Below are 25,811 nucleotides of genomic sequence, written 5' to 3'. Positions count from 1 at the left end.
GAGACAGTTCTCCCACACGTTCACTGGGCCTGGGCTAGGACTGGGTCTGGGGGTTCCCAGAATGTGGCAGAAATTCCTACTCAGTGGGCAGGGCGGGGGAGGTGCTGCGGAGTGGTCGGGGGGCGTCCCAAGGGGGTGGAAGTGGGTCTCACCCATGCTGCTCCTGAGCTGGGACCAGTAGTAGGTCCCGCCGGCACAGGGTAGCAGGAAGCTCTCCCACACACTCACCGGGCCTGGGCTAGGACTGGGTCTCTATATTTTTGTTTTAAAAAGAATTAAAACAAAATTAAAAAACAGTAAAATGATATAGAATTTCAAAATAAGATGATAGAAATTAACAGTAGTTGTTATATTACATATTGTTATCTTCAGAGTAGTTGCTCACATTAACAGATACAGGTATGCAAGACTGATCAAACAATTATACTACTAATTTCTATTGTTTTGTTAACATGAACAATTAATTCTTAATTGTACTTACATTCTGAGTGTAACTGGTTACATGAAGCTGTAGGTGGGATATTCCACCATAGCATCATGTTGGTTCTCAGAAAGTTTCAGATTTTGGAGAATTTTGGATTTTGGGTTTTCATATTAAAGACTCTCAACCTGTACTATAGAGTTGTGCATCTAATATCACTTGGCATTAACTTTCTTTCTGGGGTCATAGAAATGAAAAAAATACGCAAAGATCCCTGTTCTGAAGAGTTTATATTCTAGTGATGGGTATTTTTGAGACACAATGGTAACTATAACTTGCAGAACGTGTTATGGAGGTCCAGGCCCTAGGAAGAAGCTCCTGAGAGATGGAAGCAGTGGGGGTATGGTCAGGAAGCCTCGCTGAGGTGGTGTCATGGAGGAAGACCTGAAGCCGATAAAGAAGCCATTTTCATGCGTGGCTAGGAAAAGAGCTTCCAGGAGCAGGCCCAGCAACAGAGCCAGGCCTGAGACCTGACGCTGAAGCAGAACCACCTTATCCCAGGAGGCAGAGACGCAGATGGGCAGGACTGGAAGGCTGGAGCAGGCTGACTGAATGTGGAGTGAGAGAGAGAGAGACGAGGTGAGGATGGATAAATGAGGCCTCAGGTCTGGAGCTAGGAGGTAGAAGCTGCCTTCTTCCTGAAGAGGCTGTATGCTGGAGCAGTAGGTTTTGTGGGCAGAGTTTGCTAATAATCCAGTTATGTTTGAGATACATTTTTAAAGCCTTCAAGTGGTAGTGTTGACTAAGCAATTGGCTATCTGGGTTCTGAGTTCAGTAAATGTCAGAGCTAGAGATACAAATTTTGAAGCTGACAGTGAAAAAGAGAATTTTTAAGCCTGAGACCTGTTGAGATTACTTTTGAAACCCAAACTTTTTTTTATCTTCAAAACATCTCATCCTATGAGTGAACATTTTTTTTTTAACCTCAGAGATTTTTCTTCCAAGTTCACCTTTGGCTTTGCAACAGAATCTTCCTCTTGTACCCTCTGCAGGCAGATGCCCTCTCCCTAGGAGATAGCCTAGGCAGCTCGAAGTAGTATGACTGTGCCTTTCTCCATGGGCCAGAAAACTGCTTGGTGTGGCCTGTGACCCATGGTCTTTTGTCCCCATGGACTCCCTGGCCTTTGATCCACAACCTTGTTTTGTTAAGTGTCTGTGTCCTCTTGACTTCCAGCACTAGTCTTGATTGACTGCTTCCTTACCTTGCCTTCTGTTTACCTGCATGCAACCACACTGCATGTTCCTATGCATGCACTTAGCAAAAATCACCCCTTTCCTAATTATTTCCATAACTGCCTTCTTTCCCATAAATACCTCAAGAGTATACCTGTATTTTTTTTTCTTTTTCCTGTTTTCTAAATGGTGACCAGATGCATTTGGGATGGAAGCAAATCTGGGAGAGAGTAGTATTCAGAAGGTGGTGTGAAGACCCCACCTCTGCATCCCCAGAGACTCTGTTAAAATGCAGATACTCAGGCCCCATCACAGACCTACTGGACCAAACTGCCTTCTTTGGACTGGGTTATGGGCACATGAAGCTTTAGTAAACTCTCTATAGATTATTATGAGGATTACTGGTGTAAAGACATGTCACAATTCCAGTTTCATTTCTTTTTATGTATTTGGTGCAGGGTCTCCAGGGTCTCACTGTTTCAATTAGACTCATAGTAATTCTCCTGTTTTCAGGCTCCCAAGTGCTGGGATTACAGGTGCAGGCCACGATACCTAGTCTCAAAGGACATCTCAATGCACCCCGGGGGCAGGGCCTGCATGGCATGCCAGGGATTGAACCCCAGCTGCTGAGCTCTGCCTAAATAGGCCTTTTAGTCTGCTGAGCTATCTGGCTGGCCCCTTCCCAGTTTCATTTCTAGTTTGAGCAAGTCATCTATTTTGAGACTATTTTTTCCTCTCAGTGATGAATATGCTAATATTTGATATCTAATGTTCGATAAATATACTGATATATGTAAAGTTGCTGTAAACAATTAAGTGAGGAGCACTTTGGAAACAACTTGTAAAATACTAAGTTCCCTGGCAATGTCATCTTCTGAGCCCTTTTCATTTTGGTGTACAAGCCAAGCTCCCACTACCTACAGATGAGTCCTTGGAGTGCGGAGACCAGTGATGGGTGCATCCTGTTTATGTGCCTTAGTCCTTAGTAAATACCACTTAGCAGGAATCAGGTGGATACCTTGCCTGCCCTGGTAAGGAAGAAGATTTTTTTCTTATTTTCTGTACTTGCCTTTGACCATCATTAAAACTGGTGTATAGTGAAGAGGGAATTAGAGGCAATGTTTCTAGGTTTAATTTAGGGTTAAATAACTATTGTATAAATTGCTTTTCTTCCCCCCAGTAAAAATGTTTTAAAGATAATTTATTGGAAAAGTAACCCAGTCCATATAATAGCATAAAAACCATATTCTGGAGTTCAAATTTGTAAGTTATAACAAATTCACAGCAAGTGCACTCATTTGTGACCATGGACATTTGAAAATAGGTTCGCTCCTAAAACGATTGCAGTGGAATTAAATGTAGGCATAGAACAAAGGAAAAGAGGGCAGCAAAAGGGAAACATTTTCTTTTCCTTTGCCTATTTGTGACTTCAGTGACCAGGAATTATTCTAAGTAATTCATACCAATTCTTAGTAGAAGAACATCCCTAAGTCCATCGTTATTTTAGGGGGTTTTACTTAAAATGTTTTTCTGTATGCTAACAAAATCTCTCCATGGTAGACCTCAGATTAGGTTATTTCCCCTTAAAAGCTTTTGTGAGATGTTAACAAACTTTAAAAAACACACTTCCTAGTTCAATCCCCAGTACCACAAAAAATAAAAGCAGATTTCCTAACAAAGACTGCCATTAGCGTTCACCTTGGTAGACAAACTGTTTGCAATTACAGTAGTCCATCTTTTGTATTTCTTTAAATGTAAAGTTTCCTTGCTTGCATTCCACTTCCTCTGCTGGATAGAGGCCTGGTCCCCCAAGCCAAATCCCCTGGCCCTCCAAGTTCTTCCAGGTTTCCAGTGGTTTCTTTTCCTAAAATGAAAAGGCCCTAATCCCTTCAGTTCAGGTACTGAAGTAAGTTTAAGAAGTATTTCTGGAAATAGCCACAAGGGCTTGGTCAGCCCAGGCGTCTGCCTGAAACACTCAACCCATGTGGGGAACCAGAGGTCAAGTCACAGGTTAGAATTGAAAAGTATCAAAACTGATAACCAAAGACCTGAGATTGGGCAAATTTAAATCAGAAGGATCCCAGGGCCAGCTAAATAGCTCAGTGGATTAAAGCACCTGTTTAGGCAGACTCAAGGGCCAGGAGTTTGATCCCCAGGCCTACCATACTGGCCCCAGCTCTGGGGCGTGCTGAGATAGCAGTTGAGACAGTGTGGTGGCACGCGCCTGTAATCCCAGCACTTGGGAGGCTACAAGTCCAGTCTATGTAGTGAGACCCTGTACACCCTGTCCTAAATTAAAAAAAAAAAAAAATCAGAAGGATCTGGAGTTAGGTGAGTCATTGCTGTCACTTGTACACCCTTAAAGGAGTTAGTTATTTAGTTTCTCTAGCTTACAGCCCACTCATTTGTAAGATAGAATAATTTCTTTCTTAAGGATTGGTATGAAAAATAGATTTGTACAGGGAAATCATTTCATGATTAGTTAGTACTTAGTAAATGGAGTTTCTTTTGTTTAGTGAAACTCTGTACCATTTCTAATTTTTCTTTTATATTACTATTCTGTATTCATAGGGACAGCCAGATAGCTCAGTGAGTTAAAGCACCTGCTTAGGCAGACTCAGAGGCCCGGGGTTCAGTCCCTGGTCTGCCATACTGACCCTGTCCCCGAGGCACGCTGAGATGGCAGTTGAGACTGGGTATGGTGGCGCACACGCACATCTATATTCCCAGCACTTGGGAGGCTGAAAACAGGAGGATCACTACTATTCTGTGTGTGTGTGTGTGTGTGTGTGTGTGTGTGTGTGTGTGTGTGTATTAAGTCTATAGTTATAGTTAATTTTTTGAAATACTACCAGGTAAATTTATTCTGAGATGTGTTATCTTAAGCTAAAAAAAAGTGATGAATTTTATGGATAAAACCTTTGAGGGCAGTTTTAGCCACTGCCTCTGTTTACTGTATAGGTAGACATTAGACCTTTTAAAGTTGTATACCATTTTTCTATGAAAGCATCCCTAATGAAAAGAGGGCATGGATTTTGGAACCAGAAAGTCCTGAGTTCATGCCCTTCCTGAACCTACTTGCAGAGTTATCTTCAACAAGACACTTAGACTAGTTGAACCTGGGCCTACTTGTCAGGATTGTGAAGTTTAATAGAGACCCTGAAATGTTACCTAGAGGCCCTGACAGAAGCTCATATTCAGTAATCAACAGTGACCTGTTTATGTATAGTGACTTTCTGGACAGGTGATCAGGAGGCATATTCTGGCAGCATAGAGTGCCCCACATTCTTCAGGTCCCTGGCATTGATCTGCCTTGAAGAGACCTAGCAGTGGCATCCTATATTAGTTGCGTATTCAGAATGGGACACTCAAGTCCTTCAGTGGAGTTCCAAATACAGTTGTTGTGTGTTGCTTAAAGTCAGCACATCTTCCTACAGGTTTTCCTGTCCCTTTTCTGGAGACCACGGACAACATGGCTCTGTTTGCTGTCCTAGAGGTTCCATTTCCACGCATCAGCCTCCCACACTCCCCTGAATCACACTGTGGAGGAGGGAACCAGGTTCTTCCTATCCTTAGAACCCAGTCAAGGGCAGTAGTAGAGCACTCACCCTGACTGGAGTCTGAAAGTGTGTTGTGCCCCTTGGGTGTGGCACACTCAGACTAGAGGGAAGAAAGCTTCTCTCTTGGACTGCTTGTGCTCTAACATTTTTTTCTGAAACTCACTTTGTTACTCTAATTCTTTTAATGCTTTGAGAGATGGGTCTTTCTTTTTGAGAGCAGTGTTATCCCCACTGCAGTGCTGAGAAAGCTGAGTAGAACCAGCTGACCAGAAGCAAGACTTACAATTGAGAATCCCTGACCCTTCTGTGTTTCTCCAGTCTAAGTCATGCTTTCCTCATTTTAGTTGGGAAATTGCTGTTTTGTGATGGGTCAAAGTCAAACCCACTGTTTGGTCAGGCTTTCAGGTAGGATAATGCTGATATTGAATATTTAGACATTTTTCCATGTCTAAATATTCAATGATAATTCCCCAGTGCTATCAGGCTGCAGTCAAGTTGAGTCTTAAATATTAGAGGTTATCAGTGCTTGTAGGCAGAGATTTCACAAATGGCTCCATTAACTTCATCTGCATGGAAAAGAATGCATTAATACCTTCAATAGAGACCATTCTTAAGTTATCTTGTAGAACCAGTGAGACCCAAAGGAGCCAGAAGTGCTTTCCTGGTTACCTTTTCATCTAGTTTTTTAACCCCATTGATGGAAAGGATTTTCAAACTCTGACCTTATCTTTCTCATTTATACCCCCAGAATTGGTTTTGAGTTCTAAGAATTATCAGCTGATTTTATATTTCATTGTAGTCCATGGGGAAATAGAAGTTACTCTCTCATCAAAACAGCTTCTTTTCCCCTTTCCCCTCTGGTTTCACCTGCCGACTGATTACTTTCCTCAGCTTCTTGCCCCTGCTTTCTCTTTCCCTGCTTTAAAGATCAGAAGCAGCAGCACCAGTGGCTCCGTTCATCTCCTCCTCACCCCTGCCCAGCCCCAGGCCCAGCCCAATTACCACAGAGGCCAGTTGGGGCCTGCCTTCTCCCTCTTCCTTCTCCCTCCTGAGCCCTGCACTCCTGGGGCTATCGGAGCAAGCTCTGAGGTCTCCGCACAGGGTGAGTTTTCTGATGTACATGCTCAGCCCAAGAATTTTTGATTCATTAATATGAAATAATTAGACATCACAAGGCCTTAGCTCTACCTTCCACCCTCTAAATATATAATGGCTCTTTTATATCATGACACTTGACTTTGTTTATTCAGCATAATGAGGGCAGCATTCGGGCTATAGCTAACTTGTTAAATATTTACCCATGAGGTGGATATTTATGCATGAATCAGAAGCACTTATCAGTGTGTGACACTGGATATTGGGTTGTATACCCTTACAAACTAGAAACTACTGTTAGACAAAAGGTGAAATAAGCATACCTCAAACAATAAACTCAGCCAAACCATCTTTCACAGTACTGAAGAGCCTCATGCATTGAGGCTTCCAATGCACAGCCACAAAAGTCATTCAGATGTAGCCACATCCATGTGGAGTGACTGGCTCACCACATCCATGATTGAGAGAATCCAGTGGCGGGTGGGGGCACTACTAAGGGAGGAAAACCATGAAGGTCAGTACCTGCCTGGCTGCCGTGCAGAGGGCTGCAAAAGGAGGTGAACTGTGCATCACAGCATCTGCTTTAGCCATGGCTTCGGGGAACCCTTTATCCTCCGTGGGGTCCTGACCCAGCAGACTAGAAGCCTGAGGCTGAGGGTACAGCTCAGTGGCAGAGCACTTGGCTAGCACACATGAGGCCTGGGTTCAATCCCCAGCACTGCCCCCACTCCAAATCCTCCTTCTCTTAGGGAGGCAGCCTATTTCGGGGGTGGGGGTGGAGACAGGCACAGGCTGTGATGCTTGGCAGACAGACCCGTGTCCTGTCTTGGTTTTACTACCAACTTGTTCTGCAAACCTCAGCCAATTTACCCTTCTCTCCAAACCTTGATTTCCTCACCTGTAAAATTACAATAATTGCCACCTCACTGAAATATGAGGTGGCTTAAGTTAGGTAATACGTTAAAGCAGTTAACAGCACACGTTAATTCTTAATAATCAAGAAGCAGATGGCATTGAGCTACTGGCAGGAGATGAGGTGGAGTTCTCAGTGATTCTTAACCAGCACAGTCAAGTGCAGTGCCTATAATGTTTTTATGAGTTTGCAAGAGCCCCAAGGCTGTGGCAGCCCCTCAACCTGATCAGTTGGTCAGTCACTTGAAGAACATCACCCTGGATAATGCCAGTGCTCCTCTCCTAATCGTTGTCAGTCAAGGCTACCAGATAACTCAAAGGGTTTGGTGCAGAAAAAAGATCCCTCAGGCTGGTGTTATTGACTAACCATGTCACAAAACATTCTTGGAAGGGTCTACAGGGTGCTCAGGGTCTCACTGTTAGATCGGACTTGTAGTGATCCGCCTATTTACAGCCTCTCAAGAACTGGGATTACAGGCACATGCCACCACGCCCAGTCTCATTCGCCATCTCAGCACACCCCAGGGGTGGGGCCAGCATGGCAAGCCCAGGGATAACCCCTGGCCCCTGTGCCTGCTTGCAGGCACTTTAAACAAAACATATTCTTAATCCACTATGATCAAGCTGGGGGATTCTGGTAAAGGGTTCTGAATATCTCCTTTCTCCCTCCCAGAATCTGGAAATTTTATTCTATTGAGCTATTACCCCAGTTTTTATTTATTTATTTATTTATTTATTGTGGAACTGGGGATTGAACTCAGGACCTTGTGCTTGCCAGGAAGCACTTATTCTACTGAGCCATCTCCCTAGCCCTACGTCAGTTTTAACACCTTCCTTGTGTTACACTTAAAAATAAATAAATTTAAGAAAGTGTTTTAAAATTAAAAATTTTTTTAAAAAGAAAAATGGAAGGAAGGAAGGAAAAAAGAAACATGATCTGGCAGGCCAAATATTATAGCTAGGCTTTGGATTTTTTCACACCTCTGCCTTTTCCCTTCATAATAGTAATTTTCATTTCATGGCTGTGTTTTCAACTGACATAACTTCAACAGAAAAAGGTCTAGAAGTGGGGGAGCAGAAGTAAAGTTCAGAGAGTTGCCCATCGACCGTTTCCCTTCTTTGTATGTAAATTAACAATGATTAAAAGCTTAGTCCATATTTTATATAAATCAGAGTTCATCTGTTGGCAGGGGGTGTTGTAATACCAAGAATTTTTTCCTTAAAATAAAGATATGAGCAGTCTAGAGCCTGGCTTTGTTCATATTATACAGATATTTAACCAGTCACTATAAGAGATATAAATGGATTTATTTTTCTTGTCCATATCTTTTTTTTTTTTTTTTAATGAATTTAGGACAGAGTTTACAGGCTTTTACTATGGAGATCAGATTCATAGTGATCCTCCTGTGTTCTGCCTCCCAAGCACTGGGATTACAGGATCACACCACCAGGCCCAGTCTCAATTGCTATCTCAGCATGCTCTGAAGGTGGGGCTAGCACAGCATGGTAGGGATCGAACCCCTGCTCCTGCACTCTGCTGAAGCAGCACTTAAGTCCACTGAACTATCTGGCCAGCCCATTGTCCATATCTTTTTGAGCAGTTTTCCATTTTGACAAAACCCTAAGAACCTTTTGATGAGATGTTTGTTTTCTGTATACTTCCTGCATGTAGAGGACAGAAAGCCTGCCTTGGGTCCATAGAAAGCCATGTGAATTTTCCTCACCTTCAGAGTTTAGTTACATCAAATCCAGTATCTTCTCTCACCCTAGCAAAAGGCAACTGTGGTCTTGCTGACCCTGTGCAGTTGCCAAGTGCAGATGAATTGCTCCTGTCACACTGAGTCAAAGGTAGTGTAATCCGATTCATGTTCTCAGCATAAGAGTGTACTTAGGTATCACCTGAGCAAAAAGTTTACTTCAAACATTTCCTTTCCACAGACTTCCTCACATCGCCTGTGCTTTTGTTTGTTGGAAAATTTCACTGCATAAACAAGCAGAAAGTTCATCTTTACCAGAAAAATAATTTAGAACTCTGTGGTCAGTACAGAATGAGTGTGGAGCCTGTTTAGTACTTAGATGTGTACCCTGTATCACAAATGCAAGCCAGAGCCAACCTGGACTCCCCTCTTCAGGAGTGTGTTTCTAGGCAGTTAGCACACTTTTCTCTTGTTTACAACCTTGTCATTGTGGGGACTTGGATAATGGATAATCGTAGAATAAAGGAATTTTAGAGGCTTTTAAAATATATTACATGGAGATTTTAAGGGATTTATAGAAAAATATACATTATAATAAGAAAAACAGGCAAAAGGAAAAAAAGATTAAGGTTGATAAATTAAATGCATGCTGTAAAGTTTTGATAGTTTTTCTAATAATTATATGCTGGTTAACTGAAACTGAAAAATTTTACTTCTGAAAGTTGTGGAAACTATTTCTGAATTATCCTTGTATCTTAGTGTTTGGATCAAAAGGTACTTACTATACCTTTTTGTTCAACAGTTACTGACTATACTTACTTGTTTAGACTATATCTTCTTGTATACCTTGAGATACAAGCTAACAGAGCTGAGAAGCTAGAGAACTAGTCTCTTACATGTGTTGTTATAAGATTGCATCAGTTCCCTTTAATTCAGTTGTTATGCTTAATGAATACCTTACCTTTGTCTGCATTGAATCAGGCATCATAATGAAGACTAAAAGAATATTTCAATAATACATACGGTTCATTACTATTGGTAACCCATCTCTGTGCCCGTCAAACTTTGATAATTTGTATTTTTAGGTGATAAGATCCTGAGTTGTTTTCAATGATGGGTAGCATGTACATGATATCCTTAACAGAATGGATTAAAATACAGAAAATGCATTGTTTCTGTGGTGTGAGAAACCAAAAGGATAAATGAGGATAATAAAGGATAAATAATGGGAAGTAGGAAGAACATGTTCAAATGAGGAGAGCAAGGGAGAGGGAAGGGGAAGGACAAAGTGAAAACAGTACAAACAAAGCTTTAGTAAATGAGGAAAAGGGGAAGGTTGAAGAGAAGAGAGGGATATGGGGAAAAAAGGAGACTTAAGATATGCTAATTAGAAGTACAAATTCCTTACAGTGAATGTGATAATTATATATGACATATGTATTACTTTTCAAAAAATAAAATGAAAGAAATACAATAATAAAGTCAACCCCATAGTCCATCATTGTCGGTCCAAGGCAATGGCAGCCAGACTGTGAAGAGAGAGGCCAGGTGCACTGGAGATGTCACTTTCTAAGTTGCCTGGGCTGAGAGAAGTATTCATTGTCCTCTTGTCCTTTCAGTGCTCTGGGAGGCTCTTCAGCTCTCCACATCCCAGCTTTTCCAGGAGGAGGATGTCTCATTGATTATGTTCCTCAAGTGTGCCACCTGCTCACCAACAAGGTAAAAAGCAAGTCCTCCTGTCTTACCATGATGGGAGTAATTGTGCACTTATCAGCCACCCTTGGCTACCTTCTGATATCTGCCTTTCCTACTTTGACTTACAACTCGTCTGTTTTTCACTCTATGTCTTTATCTTTTTTTATTTTCTAAGGATTCTGATCTCCTGTTCCAGTCATATCTTCATCTCTTAACTTTATACCTGGGGATTTAAGTCATCTCTTTGTGAACTCCCCCCCCCCATGTTTCTGCTACATCTTGCATCCCTTTACAGCTCTAATATTTTGAACGCTTTTATTTTCCAGTTATCTGGTGTGTCCATCCATTTATCCTTGTGTTTGCTGCTAGTTGGTATCAGTGTGGTTCTTTAAAACTATCTTCATTTCTTTCTACCTTTCTGTACCTCACTTTTTTGTTTGTTTATTTGTTTGTTTTTTTGGTGGTACCAGGGATCAGACTCAGGATCTTGTGCTTGCCACACAAGCACTTATTCCACTGAGCTATCTCCCCAGCCCCTCAGGTATTTGCGGGTTTTTTGTTTTTTGTTTTGTACCTCACTTTTTTTTTTTTGTACCTCACTTTTAATAATCAGTTCTCAATTCTTCCTGTCATGTCTGGGAGCAAGTTGCCTGAGTGCTTCTTCTAAAGGCAGGAATTCCAGGTCAGCTGGTAAGATAGGTCCTCCTGTTTACCATGATGAGGGTAATCATGCACGTATCAGCCACCCTTGGCCACCATCTGATATCTGCCTATCAGATTACTATCTAAAGTTTTCTCTTAGCTGTATTAATGAACCATTACACTGACAAGTAACTGAATTTACTGTAGTAGTAGATGTCAGATATTTCCAAGAAGTATAACATATACTTGTAACATCCTGGGAGTGTCTTTAGCCAAAACCTAGAGATATTAATGCAGAAGCAATAATTATTTCCAACATGGGCTATGACTCAGTTTATTTGATTCCCGAAGTCCTATTTTCCTTGTTCCTGTTAACTTGTTCACCTTGGCTTATCTCTCTCATTCAAAAGGTAGCTCATTTTTATATAGAAAATATTTTAAAATCACCATGATATCTCAAAAGCTTCTGTATTATTTTTCAAATGCCAGAAAAACAAAAACCTGGCAACTCTGCAGCCTGTGGGCCTGGCTTAGACTCCAGGGTCTTTAACGCTTATAAAGTGGCAGCTTCTTATGAGACCAGATTCCTCAGCCACTGTCCTCCTCCAAGACCAGTCGGAGGGCAGAGTTCTTAATTACATTCCGGGGCTTTGCACTGCCTTCAAATCTGTGTCCCAGAATTACAGAGAAGAATGCAAATTGGGTCTTCCAGAACTGAAAAGAAAAGCCTTTTTCAAGCTCTCCAATTGAGATTAATTTCTAGTCATATATTTTCCTCTAAAAAAAATTATAATATCATTTTCCCAGAAATACAAGAATCAGTCAGTTTTTCTTATCTGGTTCTCCTTCATTAATTTTACTTGTCTTTTCAAATTGGTGTTCTTCTGTTTGCTCCAAACGAGGACAGTATGGGCTGCTTTTAGGAACAATCTTTTCAAATGAATTTCCATAATTACGTTGGAATCTATCTTTATAGCCAGTTTTGTTGTGGGTTTCTGTTAAAATGGTTTTCTGTTTTTAAAACCAAGTACACAGAACTGTTTTCATCCCCTTTTAAACAAAGCCACTTAAGCAAACTTATCATCTGTTTTTCTTTTCCGAAAATAACATTTCTCATCGTGCATTGAGCCTGCAAAGTAAGCACTGTTTTCGTAAATTGACATAAGCCCTTATTACGTAAACAAAATTGTTTTACTTTTAAAGCATGCAACGCAGCCATCAGTGTCAGTTGTGTCAAGGTTACTCCAAGTACTTTATCTTGAGCTTTTGTCAGCTGTGGAAATGCAGTGTGGCTGCAGCCAATGTAAACAGGTCTTTTGGGGGGTCTTTCCCGCTGCTCTTTTGGCTGTTTTGAGGACACTGTGAGGAATGTGTTTTCATGTTAGAAGCTAGTATGTAAATGGCTGTCCGACGCTTAGTTTAATCAGTTCACATTTTTTAAATGGAAACTGTTATTCAGTGATAACAAGGCAACATAAAGGGAAAAATAAAATAAAAAGTTTCTATTGTAATACAGCACTACTTATTCTGAATGTTAGAATTTTTAACAGGAAAGATTTAAGCATTATCTTACCTTTTTAATAGGAGTTCAATAAAACTAAATGAAAAACCAAATGATGAAATATCTTTTAAAAATTTTTTATTTATTTTCAGGAGGGTGGGTATTGGGAACTGAACTCTAGCCCTCACACTTGCCAGGCAGGCAATGTGCCACTGAGCTAAATCCCCAGCGATTTTTATAGAGAGTAACAGCTGACAGGTGCAAAAAGAATGGTAGGTTTCAAAGAAAATCATGATGTTTCTGCCCCTAATAAACAGTTGATTCAAAGAAGAATCTCCCAACAGATTAGGTGAATACCTGATGGGGAACTAACTCCTCACATGCTTTGAGAAATACCCCTAGATTACTCACTAGGGGGTGTGGGAAGGGAAAAAGGGTACAGATATAATGCATACTCAGTACAGCAAGGTGGAGCATCCCCTAATGGAGTAGTCTGGCTGTAATCGTCTTACCAAGACAGCAAGCCCCAAGTGAGCATCACCAATGGAGTCTTCTTGCCAAAAATGTTTAACCCAAATCTAATTGGACCTTTGGCTCTAATTCCCACTTTATAGGCCATACTGAAGGTAAAGGAAAAAAGGTAGAAGCAATCAGACAATTGAGACTAGACAATGAAACCAGTCACAGCCTGGGGAGATAGCTTGGCAGTCTCTAAGCACCTGCCTGGCAAGCACAAGGACCCAGGTTTGGTCCTGGTAACCTGAGTGTGTTGTGCCCACCCTGGAACCAAGCATGGTATCACACACCTGTAACCCCAGTGCTGGGGAGGCTGAGACAGGAAGATCCCTATGAATCTGAGCTGCATATGAGACCCTGTACCAGATAGATAGATAGATAGATAGATAGATAGATAGATAGATAGATAGGTGTTTTTAAAAAGTCACATTGAAAAGTCAATGTCACTTATACATGTGTGGGAACACACATATTTGTACATGTACTCACACTTAAGGATATGCTATCATTACTATTATTTTAGATGCAAAGATTTAAAGAGTATACAGACAAATAAAATCCCTAATCCTTCATTCTGTATTACTGTTTAAAATGTTTTTTAGATAACTGGGAAATTTTAAAAATAATGGAGTACTAGGTAATCCAGAAAGTGACTGCTAAATTTATTGGGTAAATGATAATAACATTGCAATCCTATAGGAGAATGTCTTATTGGAGTTACATACCCATACATTTCAGAGTGAACTGTCATGCGGTGTCTCATTTCCTCTGAAATATTTCAGTAAGCTTGATAGACTTCTAGAGGGCTGGATGAAGCAGGGAGGCAAAGTAGTCATAGTTATTGAATACGGTAAGAGTATGTGTATTCATTTTTCTATTCTTTTTAGTTCTCTGAATTGCTGAAATTTTTCATTATACAACATTAAAAAGTTTTTTGGCACTAATTCTCAACTTTGGGTTCCTATTCTAGGTGCAGTATGTGATTCAAGGGTATCACAAAAGAAGAGAATATATTGCTGCTTTCCTCAGTCACTTTGGCACGTAAGTTTTGCTTTGTCCCAACCATGTACCAGTGATGCCCCTACTTGCTGATGACCATGATGTGGGCGCTTGATAGCCCTTAATCCTCACGTTCACCTTTCCATTGTGATTGTTTCTGGTATATTGCTTCCAGGATGACATTTTTCAGGCATGCTTTAGTACATAGTCAAGTGTTTTCTGCTGTGGCAGAAGCATGTGTCGGCCCAGATGCAGCAGTCGTAGTGGTCATCCCTGCCTCGTTAGCTCTTCATTTGCACATCACGTCCACCTCGTCATCTCAGGGCAGTCAAGAAGTGAACCAGGCAGGCATTTGGAACATGTTTTGTTACAGATGGCCTTGAGACTGTGGAATTCACACACCTAGAAAAGGAGTGACTGATAAGACAGCACTACCAAAGAACACACAAATTTGGGAAGAAATCTAACATTAGACGTAAAAGCAGTGACTCATTCTTGAGGAGTTAGAAGAAGGTGCGAGAGCAAAAAGGGAAGTGTGCAGTGCAGCTGCGGAGCGGCCCCTCCTGCTGCTGCCCTCCCCTGCGTTTGTCCTGCTCTGGCTGCTAGAGGCTGTGCTGCTCCATGCCCATGTCCTTTCATGCTCTCCGGGACTTACAGGCTTCTGCTGGGGTGTGGCTCTGTGGGAGATGCTGTGTGTTTCCTCAGGACAGTTGTTTTCCAGGACAGTTATAAGCAAAATTTCTGATTCTTCAGTATAATATTAAGCAATTTTCTCATTATTTATATTATCCAAAATAGAAATAGCAGTATCCAAACAATATGACTCTCACATGAATCTTTAATACTTAAGTTTTTTCAGTTTTATTTGTGAACATTTTTGAGAAAATAGTTTTGATACAGTGGCTGATAAATGGTATGTTAATCTTCTAATGTTTGATTATGATAATGTGTAGTATATATAATTAGAAAAACTAATAATGTGACCTGCAAAGTGGGGAGCACCACCCCAGAGGCTACAGAGTTCCATTTGAGCACAAGAAAGCTGTATGTATATTTGCCTTCAAATAATATTCTCTTTAATGTACATATCTGTGTATGTATGCACATGATACAGTAACCTATTTGTAATCACTACTAATTATACGGTATTACTGTACTATATGCATGATAAAAGGCTATGAGATGCAGATACTATCATTTAGATACTATCATCTAAAACATTTCGATATCAGTATTCTAATACTGAGTAAATTGTTAATTCATAGAGAGAAACAGAAACTGGTACACAGCTTTGTTGACTGAAGGCAGATGTTTTTTGTTGCTGTGTTGTTTTTGTTTTGTTTTGTTTTCCACTACTGGGGATTGAATCCAGGGTGTTGGTACAGATCTACATCTCCAGCCCTTTTATATTTTGAGACAAGCTTTCACTAAGTTGCTCAGACTGGGCTCAAACCTGAGATCTTCCTAAAAGCAAAAGATCTGAATGATGCATTAACTGTTGTTGAACAACTCACTTAACCCTCAGGATCCTTGTTCCTTTACTTTTCCAAGGGGGGTTGCAACTATCCCTTCTTCATCAATATGAGGAGTCTAATTGGCCTGATTTGGCCAGGGAGAAAGCAAACTCCCAGGATATCAAATGCCTCCTTGTAGGAGAGGATGCTTCTGTCTTCAGTGTCTAGTTAGTTTTGTCACATCACAGTGGCATCATTCCCCCAGGAACTCTCCTGTTGCAGGAAGTGAATGAGGCAGGCCCACTAGAATTCTGCTGGAGGTGTGTCTCTGCCCCCTGATCTCAGCGCACACACATCTAACATTGCTGCTCTTTGTTGAACCCCGTGGGAGGGGGTGGGACACAAACGTGAAAGTATGCCACATACTTTGGAAGAAAAGTAATATATAACCCCACACTTATTGATATTGTTACTGGGTGTGAAAGTGAGACCTACTGATCGTTGGGCATTTAGTTTTATGAGTCACTGCTAACTTGAGTTCTTAATTTGTCCTTTTATTCACAGCTAGTAATTAATGTTCACATTTTATAGTTCATCTTATTTTTTTTTCACAACTGTGTGGTGAAGTTTACAAATATTATATCTGTTTCACACATAAGGAAACTGTGACTCCAAAACATAAGTATTTGCCCAAGGTCATAACATAATAAATGATAAAGCTGTGGCTTAAACCTAGATGTTGTCATTCTGAATCCCACATCCTTTGTGTGGTAATACACATTTGCCTTAAATCCACATTCAATTCAATAACCTTGACCTCACAAATATGTTCTTTACTTGGTTCCATCTTTCTTATATCTTGTTTTTTATTGTTGTTTTCTGTTTGTGTTTGTATGTTTTTGTTACTTAGAGGTGTTGTGGAATATGATGCAGAAGGCTTTACAAAACTCACTCTACTGCTGATGTGGAAAGACTTTTGTTTTCTTGTACACAGTGAGTATACTTAAGCTATCAGCATTTCACTATGCATTTTTAAGTGTTCTAAGTGACATATAATAATCAGTATAAGAAGCTTAAGTGTCCTCATTTGGTAACTTTTACTTTAGCATATGTATATTTATTGTGTGATCTTAAAGGCAGAATATCTAGACAAGTGATTCTTAGCTACTAAGGTGATATTGACCTTGTGGGCTGTCTGGCACTGTTTGGAGACTTTTGTGTTCATCATGACTAGGGGACTGCCAAATAGTGGGCCAGCAGCACAGCTAAATGTGTAAAGCTACACAATGTACACAACAGCCACTCACAACAGAAGATTTAAGTCCAAAACGTCTAATTGCCAAGCAAGAGGAATCTTACCAGACAAAGCTTTCAAAATATTTTTCTGGTATTATGTCTCAAAACTTTCAGAATTACTCAAAACATACTTGCATTGATCATTTGGTTATCATCATTCTACCTGAAAAAGCTATGACTTTGATAACACATAATGTATAACTTAAGGTAGAGTAGCATTTTAAAGTACCCCCAACATCCCTTCTCACTGTTTTCTAAAGAGTAGCCCTACTTAAATGGTTGTGTTGTATTAATCACTCAGTCCAGTTAATATTGGTCCAGCTTTCTTTTGATAGAAACTTTAGATTCTCTTTTATTTATTTCCTTGCTATATATGAAACAGTGACCAGTGGTATCCAGTTGAAAGATAACCAAGACCTTCATTCTTTAGTGATTTGGTATACACTTTGCTTGGTCTTAATTTAAGGGCCCAGGATTGGAGCTTTCTTATATCAAGTGGGCATGAAGCAGTGGGTTTAAGCTGATAGAACTTCCTCTGCACTTCAGTAAACTATGTGCCCAAAGCATAAACTGTATACCTACCAACTTTGGAAGTCCTTCTCCAGAAAACTTGCCTTCTTGGTTAGAATAAAATAGTTTTCCTTTTTTAAGCGTGACTTCACACCAACAAATAGTAAGAAGTTCCTAATCCCATAACATCAGAAGGAAGAAAACCTCTGAGTGTAACCTATACTGACATTCTCTATGCCCAGATATCTGAGAGTTGGAAGGAACTGGGCATCCCTAATCTTTCAGTGTCACCCAGTAATCACCATTATGTGGCTTTGTATTGAGTAACTACTTGGTAACTCACTATACACTGAGCTACCAAGTAGCTTGAAAAAGGCAAGAATATTGCTTTGCAATAGTTATTTGCAAAGATAGAGAGTTGGAGTGAAAAAGATCTTCAGTGCAGTTGTGCCTCCAGCTATACCTCATTCAGGTCTCTAGGACAAGCCATCCTGTGCTGTATTTTCATCAGATGTATAATAGGGAACCTTCCCGATTGCCAGGTCTCATGGAAATACCAGCATAAAGAGCTTAATCTCCATTATAGGGTCAAGTAGAAGAGAAACTTCACACTTAGGCCTCCTGGCAAACTGCTTTTTGTTTACTGGCTTTGCTGGTCCTGCTGATCTGAGGCAAACATGCATGTCTCCTGCTACCACTTTTGTTTCTGGCTAATGGTATATTGGTCTGTTTTCTGTTGCTATGACATAATGATTGAGGCATGATACTTTATTAATAAGGTTTGTTTAGCTCACAGTTTTGGAGGCTAAAAGTCTAAGATCAAATGGCCCTAGCTTTTCAAGGTCCCTCGTCTGTGTCACAGTATGGCACAGAAAAAGGGAACCAGCCACATGCAGAAGGGTCCAAGTGTGGCCTTACTTCATATAATAACTCACTCCCAAAATAAATATGTTAATCTCTTCCTAAGACTGAATCGCCAGAGACTTAACCATTTTCTACTAGGCTCTGCCTCTTAAAGGTTCCACCATCTCTTAATACTGCCACACTGGGGACCAGGCCACCACCACATAAACCCTTGTCAGGAGAGTGTGTGCACACTTTAGCACATCCTAACTAGCAAGAAGAAACTGTCACTGGCATTAATGTCCAGCAGTAAAAGCCCTTTCACCTCACTGTTGCTGAAACTCTCTTGTCAGTATATCCAGAGTTCACATTCATTGCTGTTGCTTTTGAATTTCCCACAGAATATTGTCTCCATGCTATCATGTATCCAGTATTTTTTACTGTCTCAGCTTTTCTAGGTCAGGCATGTAAAAATTGGGTCCCTAAATCATATTCTTGCTTTGGTTTGATGCATTTGAAAAAGGCAAGAATATGGCGTTGTAGCAGTTATTTGCACAGACAATGCCCCTCCCTGCGCTGCTGTTCCTCACCTCCTCTAGCTGTTTGTTCCTTGTTCCCTGGTGTCACTGACCACACTCTTGGCTCTTCTGGCAGATCAAGCCTCATATGAATCAGGGTACTTTGATGCTGTTTCCTATTCTGTCACTAACTCCTAGCCTGTCCCTAAATAAATTATTTCTACCCTTTCTTTCTTATCTAAAATGCGGGACTTGCTACATTGGAGTGAAGTTTGGTTAGATAATGTGTTTTCCTCTATCAGGCGGTTATGCATCTGCCACTTACCTTCCTTTGGAAGCATCTGCTTGCTTGGTTACAACGCCCAAGGGACCATTTGTTCCTTTTTCTCCTTCCATAAAGATGGGGAGGTGAATATGGGGTGGCACAGACTTGACAAAGAACATTGCAGTGAATTATTCTGGGATCTCAAGATGTGAAAGAGGAGGACGGAAGTGCCTGGAGATAGAGCCAGCATTCTGTGGGTGGCTGCACCACTTTGTGGAGGTTGAAGACCAAGCAGGACATGAAGTAGCATCTCTCCTTTGCCTCCCTCTCTTTTCTTCTAGGCCCAGCAAGACAGCTGTCAACAGGGCAGGTGCTGACAGTTATCCTGGGCTTTTGGGATGCTAGAGGGAAGAGTCACCCCCCTCTTAGGGCAGGTGGCTCTGACCTCAGACTGCTTGAGCTGCAGAAGCAAGAATGCCTTAGGGAAAGCCGCTGCACAGGCTCTGAAATCTCTCAGGAAACAGTACAATATTCTGGCATCCTGGATGTTCCAGATGGGGGCTGTGGCCATGATTATGGATTATGTGGAGCTTCCCATGCATTTATGCCTTCCTACCCTCATTATTGCTAGCTACTGTCTCTGGAGTTAGAACTACAGCAAAATCAGAAACTGTCCGGGAAGGTTTCCTGGCCATTTCATGAGAATTAGATGTATAGCACTTCAGTAGGTAATTCTCTGTTTTCTTCATTACTGTTACCTCTGGAGTAAGATGCTGTCTTCAAGCCAGCAGCCTTTGGAACACTGGGTGGCAAGAGAACCACATACCCAGACCAAGTAACAGGGCAAGAGCAGTCCCTGGGGACAGCTGCCCTCCTTTCCTTGGCTCTGTCCAGCTGTGCTATGAGTAGACAGGTGAGAGATCTGTGACCTGCAAGACAATGGGAGAGAGCCTGTGACTAAGAGAAGCTTGTGTCCCATTACCTGTAAACCACTGGCTTCTTTCACTTGGATTGTAGGCCATAGCATCTCTCTTGTAATGCCTGTCAGACCCAATCTGACCTTTATTCCTCTTCTGTCTGTACTCCCAATCAATTTAACTGAGTTCTGTGTTTGCTAAGAACCTACTATATGCTTCTTAGTGTACTAGGTGTTAGGGGACAAAACTAGATAGCTCAGGGTTGGGCTAAGCGTGCTGATGGTGGTATAACTTGGGAGGGAAACTGAGCCTGTGAGCCAGCTCCTTCTTTTCTTTCCCATTCACCTGTTCTTACATAGCCCTCCAACTGAGAGTAGTGCTCATCTTTTTAAAGGATTGCTGGAAGGACCAAAATGAGTTGGGCATGGTGGTGCACTCTTGTAATCCCAGCACTCTGGAAGGCTGAGGCAGAAAGATCACAAGGTCAAGCTCAGCCTAAACAACTTTGGGAGACCGTTTCAAAATAAAGATTCTACAAAGGAGTGGAGATGTAACTCAGTGTGACAGCTTTGGTTTCAGTCCCAGTGCCTCAAAATAAATAAGTACTGTACAGAATTTGCAACCTTGTGTATATCCTACAAAGCCTAAAATATTTACTATCTGACTCTTTTCAGAAATGGTTACCAACCCCTGGTATAGTTAATGAGAAAAAAAGATCAGGTCAAGGTAAAAGGCACTGATATGCATTTTGAAAACAAGTATTTTGTGATTAGCCTATTACATGTAAGGCACAAAGTGATATATGAGATCTTCATATCACACACACACACACGAGCGAGAGAGAGAGAGAGAGAGAGAGAGAGAGAGAGAGAGAGAGAGGAGGAAAAGGAGAGGGGAGAGAGCACCTAAAGAAAAAGAAGCCTTTATAATGGGTTCTCATGAGAGAAAATGCTAAAGAAGCTGTTGGACAAATCCTTAAATTTCCCATGGTAATAAGCACCACTGTGGAAGCAGAGCTGAGGGCCAGGGGTCTCACTGTAAGGTGCTTAGGGGAGACTCCTCCTTGCAAATGTTTCACCTAAGCCAAGGGTGAGATTGCTGGGAAAGGAGACAGCTAGGGCATGTGACCAGGCCAGAGTGAGCAAAGGCTAAAAAACTCTGTTGATTTTTTTTCTTTTTTCTTCTTTAGCTACATTTTTTGAGTTGTTTTTTTAGTGGTTTGTTCTGGAGATTGCAGTATGCTTCTTCAACTTGCAGCAAGCTACTTCAGTTTCATAGTGAACCTTAATGCTGCTAACATATGATGGCTCTGCTGTTTCCTGCGCCCTTCTTTGTGCTATAAATTGTCCTATGGTATATCACTGTGGGTTATAAAAATGTAAAGACAATATTATAGATGTCGCATATTAAGATAAGCAATAATACTTTTTTCCATAATTTTATTGAGAAACAAATAGCAATGAGACAGTTTCAAATTGAATTGGTATGACAGTTTCAATAATTAACACATTGCATACTCTCTTCCTAGTGGTTATTTGCTGTACAAGATGCAGACATGACATCCTATTTACAAACACTATTACAACAAATCCCTCTATTCATTAAGAGAATGTAACTGTATATCTATCCTAACCATTTTGAATGCACAGATACAAAATGGACATTCATCTGTATCCATTTTTTGTTTAGTTCCATCATTTGAATATTATAGGTGCGTTAACTCAGCAAAATATTCTAAAAGAGTTCAATAGTCCATAATAGTATTGGGTCTTCCACTTGACTGGCAATGTCAGAAATTGTTGACCTGAGTCGCCTACAGCTCAACATAACACCATGGCTTTATTTCCTATACTTCGCTTTTATACTTTTCTGCTGGATGGTTAAGACCAAGATAAAGCAAGACCTATGCAACAAGAGTTCTAGCTTTTGGATCTGATAAGGTTTGCAGACCAAAATTAGAGAAAACGGAGGGCTGCAAGGAAAGCCAACATTTTGGCCCTAGCCTTCCAAAGTCAATTAAGACTCAGGACATATGAGAACTTGTACTGTAATGTCATGTAACTCAGTAGTGTCCCGAATTTTCTGATCAAGGAGATTATGGGGCCAAAGAGGAAAATGATCAATGATGTAGAGTGTGCCTAAGGAGAGTCACATGGAGAAAAAACATTCTTTCAGGCTTTCATAGAGAGCACATTGGCTAAGCAATGGCCATGACTCATCCACATGACTGACACTGACAAAGGATCTACAATCTGAAGTAGAGGATCTCATAATAAATCCTAAGGGGATTTGACTGACCTAATCATATACTTTTAAAAGAAGAAAAGAGAAGCGTCTTTATTTCCAGGGGCCCCTCCAGGATTGCCACTCCCATTCATAGTGCAGGGAGGACAAAGTTAGTGGAGGTTGAGTTTCTTACTCTTAATTTTTCCCTATATTTTAATGATCAGATTTTTTGATATTCTTTTACCTCTGCTTTATGCTTCTATCTTTTCATTCATTGGCATTAAGTGTACATTAAGTATAACACAATTATTTTGTTTTTCGGATGGCTCAGTTTCTGGTAGGAATTTTTATTTTTTATCATTTTTTTTGGGGGGGGGAATTTTAAGGAGGGGTCTACAAGGTGTTCAGGATCTCAGTACTAGATCGGACTCATAGTGATCCACCTGTTTACAGCCTCCCAAGAGCTGGGATTACAGGCAAGCACCACCACACCCAGTCTCAATTGCCGTCTCAGCATGCCCCAGGGGCAGGACTAGCACAGCCAGCCCAGGCATCGAACCCCTGGCCCCTGCGCCTGCTTGCAGTTGCCTTAATCCGCTGAGCTATTTGGCCGGCCCAGAACTTTTATTTTTTAAGCTGGAAGTAATTGATAATTTAAGATTAATTCAGGAGACATTTGAACAGTTCTTTCTTTAATTAAGGCCAAAAAATTAAAATTGGGACAGCTCATGAAATTTTAAGTAAAACTTACAGGCTTCCTTTTATTATCACAAATGCCCCTGCCAAGCTCTGATTTTCTACATCTGCAGAATTCCTAGTATAACCCAGGAAATTATGTACATTGCTGTTTCATGGTAACCTTACCACAAAGAAGCAAAGCTATCACCAGAACAGCCACTCAGTTCCTGAGCACTGTGGTACAGACTTGCACCTCCATGCCACAGGAGTGTTTGATTATGTGTTTAGCAGGTGACAGGGAAGATGGCTCCTAGATAATTCAGTAAAATCAAGACTCATGCTTTGTAAAACTTGCTTGTTTTTTGAGCTACAGATCACACTTTTATTTAAATGGATATATTTGAAGAGCAAATCAGAATCAAGTTAGAACCACAATCGTATGTATTAAAATAGATTTAAAACTAAGTCTATAAAGAGTATAAAGCTGTGACATAGCACTTGCCAAGCATGTGTGAGTTCATGAGTTCGACCCCACAACACTGAAAATAAGAGTGTAATGTTATTTTACAGTTAGCATATTTACCAGTACAGTCTGTATATTGTTCAAAATGATAAAAAGCATGGAAAAAAGAGAAAATCTTACTAAATGTCTCTTTGCTTTAATTATGAGAACTCCTGAGTCCTTCTGGTGATGCTTGAAAAGTTTAGTCAGTTTTTATCCTGAGATTTCATTAACGGTTGTTGGCTGCTAGGCCGCATGGTTTTCATCTTTCAATTACACGTGTACATAGGCATACCCTACTCACAGAGTTCAGGTCCTTTAGCTGTCACTGGCACTGATTTGTTTCAGATTGAAATTTGTGTTTCATCTTTAGAATATACTTCTAAAAAGTCTGTTTTATAAATTCTGATGCTGGATTGATTTCATTAATCTCCACTGGGAATATTCTATTGCAACATGTTGGATTTCAGGACAACTTTTTAGAGATGGTAAAGGATTTCTTGTAAGGAAGAGGTTATAAATAAAAAGCATGATCATGTAATGAATTTTTCTCTGCCTTTTTACATATGTTGTATGATTTTTCTCCATTATTATTAATTGGTTCAAGTAAGTTTTATTTTTTCTGATCAATGGAAGTCATAAAAGCTTTCAGTGATCTTTACCTAAAAATGTGTGCAGTTAGTGGCTTTCAAATAATATATATATATATATATATATATATATATATATATCCAGAGAAAGCATCTCATTCAGTGAAAGAAATGAAACTGTATACAGAGAGTAATATATGATACTAATCTAGGCAAATAAAATTTTTCTTATAATTAAAATACTACTGACACTAGTGAAGCAAGGTCATTATTTTGGTGTAGAATTCTTGCTGTTGAGGATAATGGGAATAATAGTTACCAGATACTCAGTGAATACCATGCCCAGACAGTGTTTTCAGTACTTTGCATGTATTAAGTTGTCTGATCTTCTCAATATCCTTCTAGGGTTAATCACTGGAATTACCTCATGTAATAAAAGACAAGACTGTGGCACAGGAAGCTTGACAGCTAGGACTTAAATCTAGGCACTAATTCCAGATTCCATGTACTAACACATTATGATGCTGCCTCAGGTACTTGGTTGGTGGAATCCCCAGGTGTGTGTGGTAACTTTCACAAGCTGTCAGAGCTCTACAGAGGACCCATAAGACCCAAGAACAAGATCACAAGGGCCAGTATTCCCCTACACACAAGACAGAGATATGGGGGGCTGTCCTCACTACCTGAGTAAACAGCTTTCCTAGATGAAGTTACTAGTAAAGACAGAAAGATATGAGCTAGAGTTGTTCTGATGGAGTGGTGAGAGGTCATCCAGCTATAATTCCCTTCCCAGTGGCACAAATATACTGGCTCCAGGTGGAGATTCACTCTGTGACCATTGAAAGAACAAAACTAAATGGCTTAACTAAGGCATTAAGAAAGTGATACCAAATACCTGATTGAATCTATTTAAGCATAGCAAATTTGGTCAAAGAAAAAAGTTGGTCATATATAGTCCGTGAAGTCCTGTGGGGTCAGATGGCTTATGAAACCCAAGTGGTGCTGCAGAGGTGGGCCAGCCTGGGATCTAAGACAAGGGGAGGGAGGCTGGCAAACTACAGTCCCTTGACATGTTTTACATGCTCCCACTGCTGTTTTTTCTTTTTTTCTTTTTTGTTGTCGTTGTTGTTGTTTGTTGTTGTTGTTGCTTTCTTTTTAACTAAGTATGATCCACATTTCTGTGGGTTGGATCTATCCTGAGTGCCTGATGAATCAGTCTTTTTTTTTTAAAGCACTTTTATTGTAGAAATTTTAAACATAAAAGTAGAGATTAAAACTATAGTGAGTCCCCTTGTGCCCATTACCTATAGATCATCTATAGTAGTGTTTTTTGTTTGTTTTGATTTGTTTGTTTTTTTTTACTGGGCATCGAACGCAGGCCCTTGTACTTGCCAAGCAGGCACATAAGTCACTGAGCTATCTCCCCAGCCCTGTAGTACAATTTTGTCTACCCAGTTTCTTCTTTTTCCTTTTTAATGTAATTTTAGAAGTTTTTCTGGAATATTTTGAAGCAAATATGAAATACCATATCATTTCACATATAAAAATTCAGTATGTATTTCCAACAGGCAAGGATTTTGAAAAATAGTATGTTCGCAACAACATTATTACATCTAGTTCTGTACTTTCATCTAATACACTCTGGGTTCAATTCCCAGTGGTGCAAAAAATCAAAAACTTATTTGTTTGTTTGTTTTTGAGACAGAATCTCGCTATACAGTTTAGGCTGACCTTGGATTCA

General features: G+C 40.4%; 1 protein-coding gene across 4 annotated transcripts in view; it reads left to right on the top strand.

The window, feature by feature from the left end:
• The window catches only part of Babam2 (BRISC and BRCA1 A complex member 2), a 506,746-nt gene that overhangs the window by 411,416 nt on the left and 69,519 nt on the right, over positions 1-25,811 (top strand). For all 4 annotated transcript variants that reach the window (XM_023711099.1, XM_023711100.1, XM_023711098.1 and 1 more), the window contains 3 exons: positions 10,538-10,637; positions 14,243-14,313; positions 16,636-16,718. In XM_023711099.1, coding sequence (XP_023566867.1) covers positions 10,538-10,637; positions 14,243-14,313; positions 16,636-16,718 — 254 coding nt within the window. The remainder of the gene's footprint in view (positions 1-10,537; positions 10,638-14,242; positions 14,314-16,635; positions 16,719-25,811) is intronic.

This window comes from Octodon degus, unplaced genomic scaffold (assembly GCF_000260255.1).
Source record: "Octodon degus isolate 3935 unplaced genomic scaffold, OctDeg1.0 scaffold00019, whole genome shotgun sequence".
Taxonomy (NCBI): domain Eukaryota; kingdom Metazoa; phylum Chordata; class Mammalia; order Rodentia; family Octodontidae; genus Octodon; species Octodon degus.
This window is presented reverse-complemented; position numbering and strand designations above follow the sequence as displayed.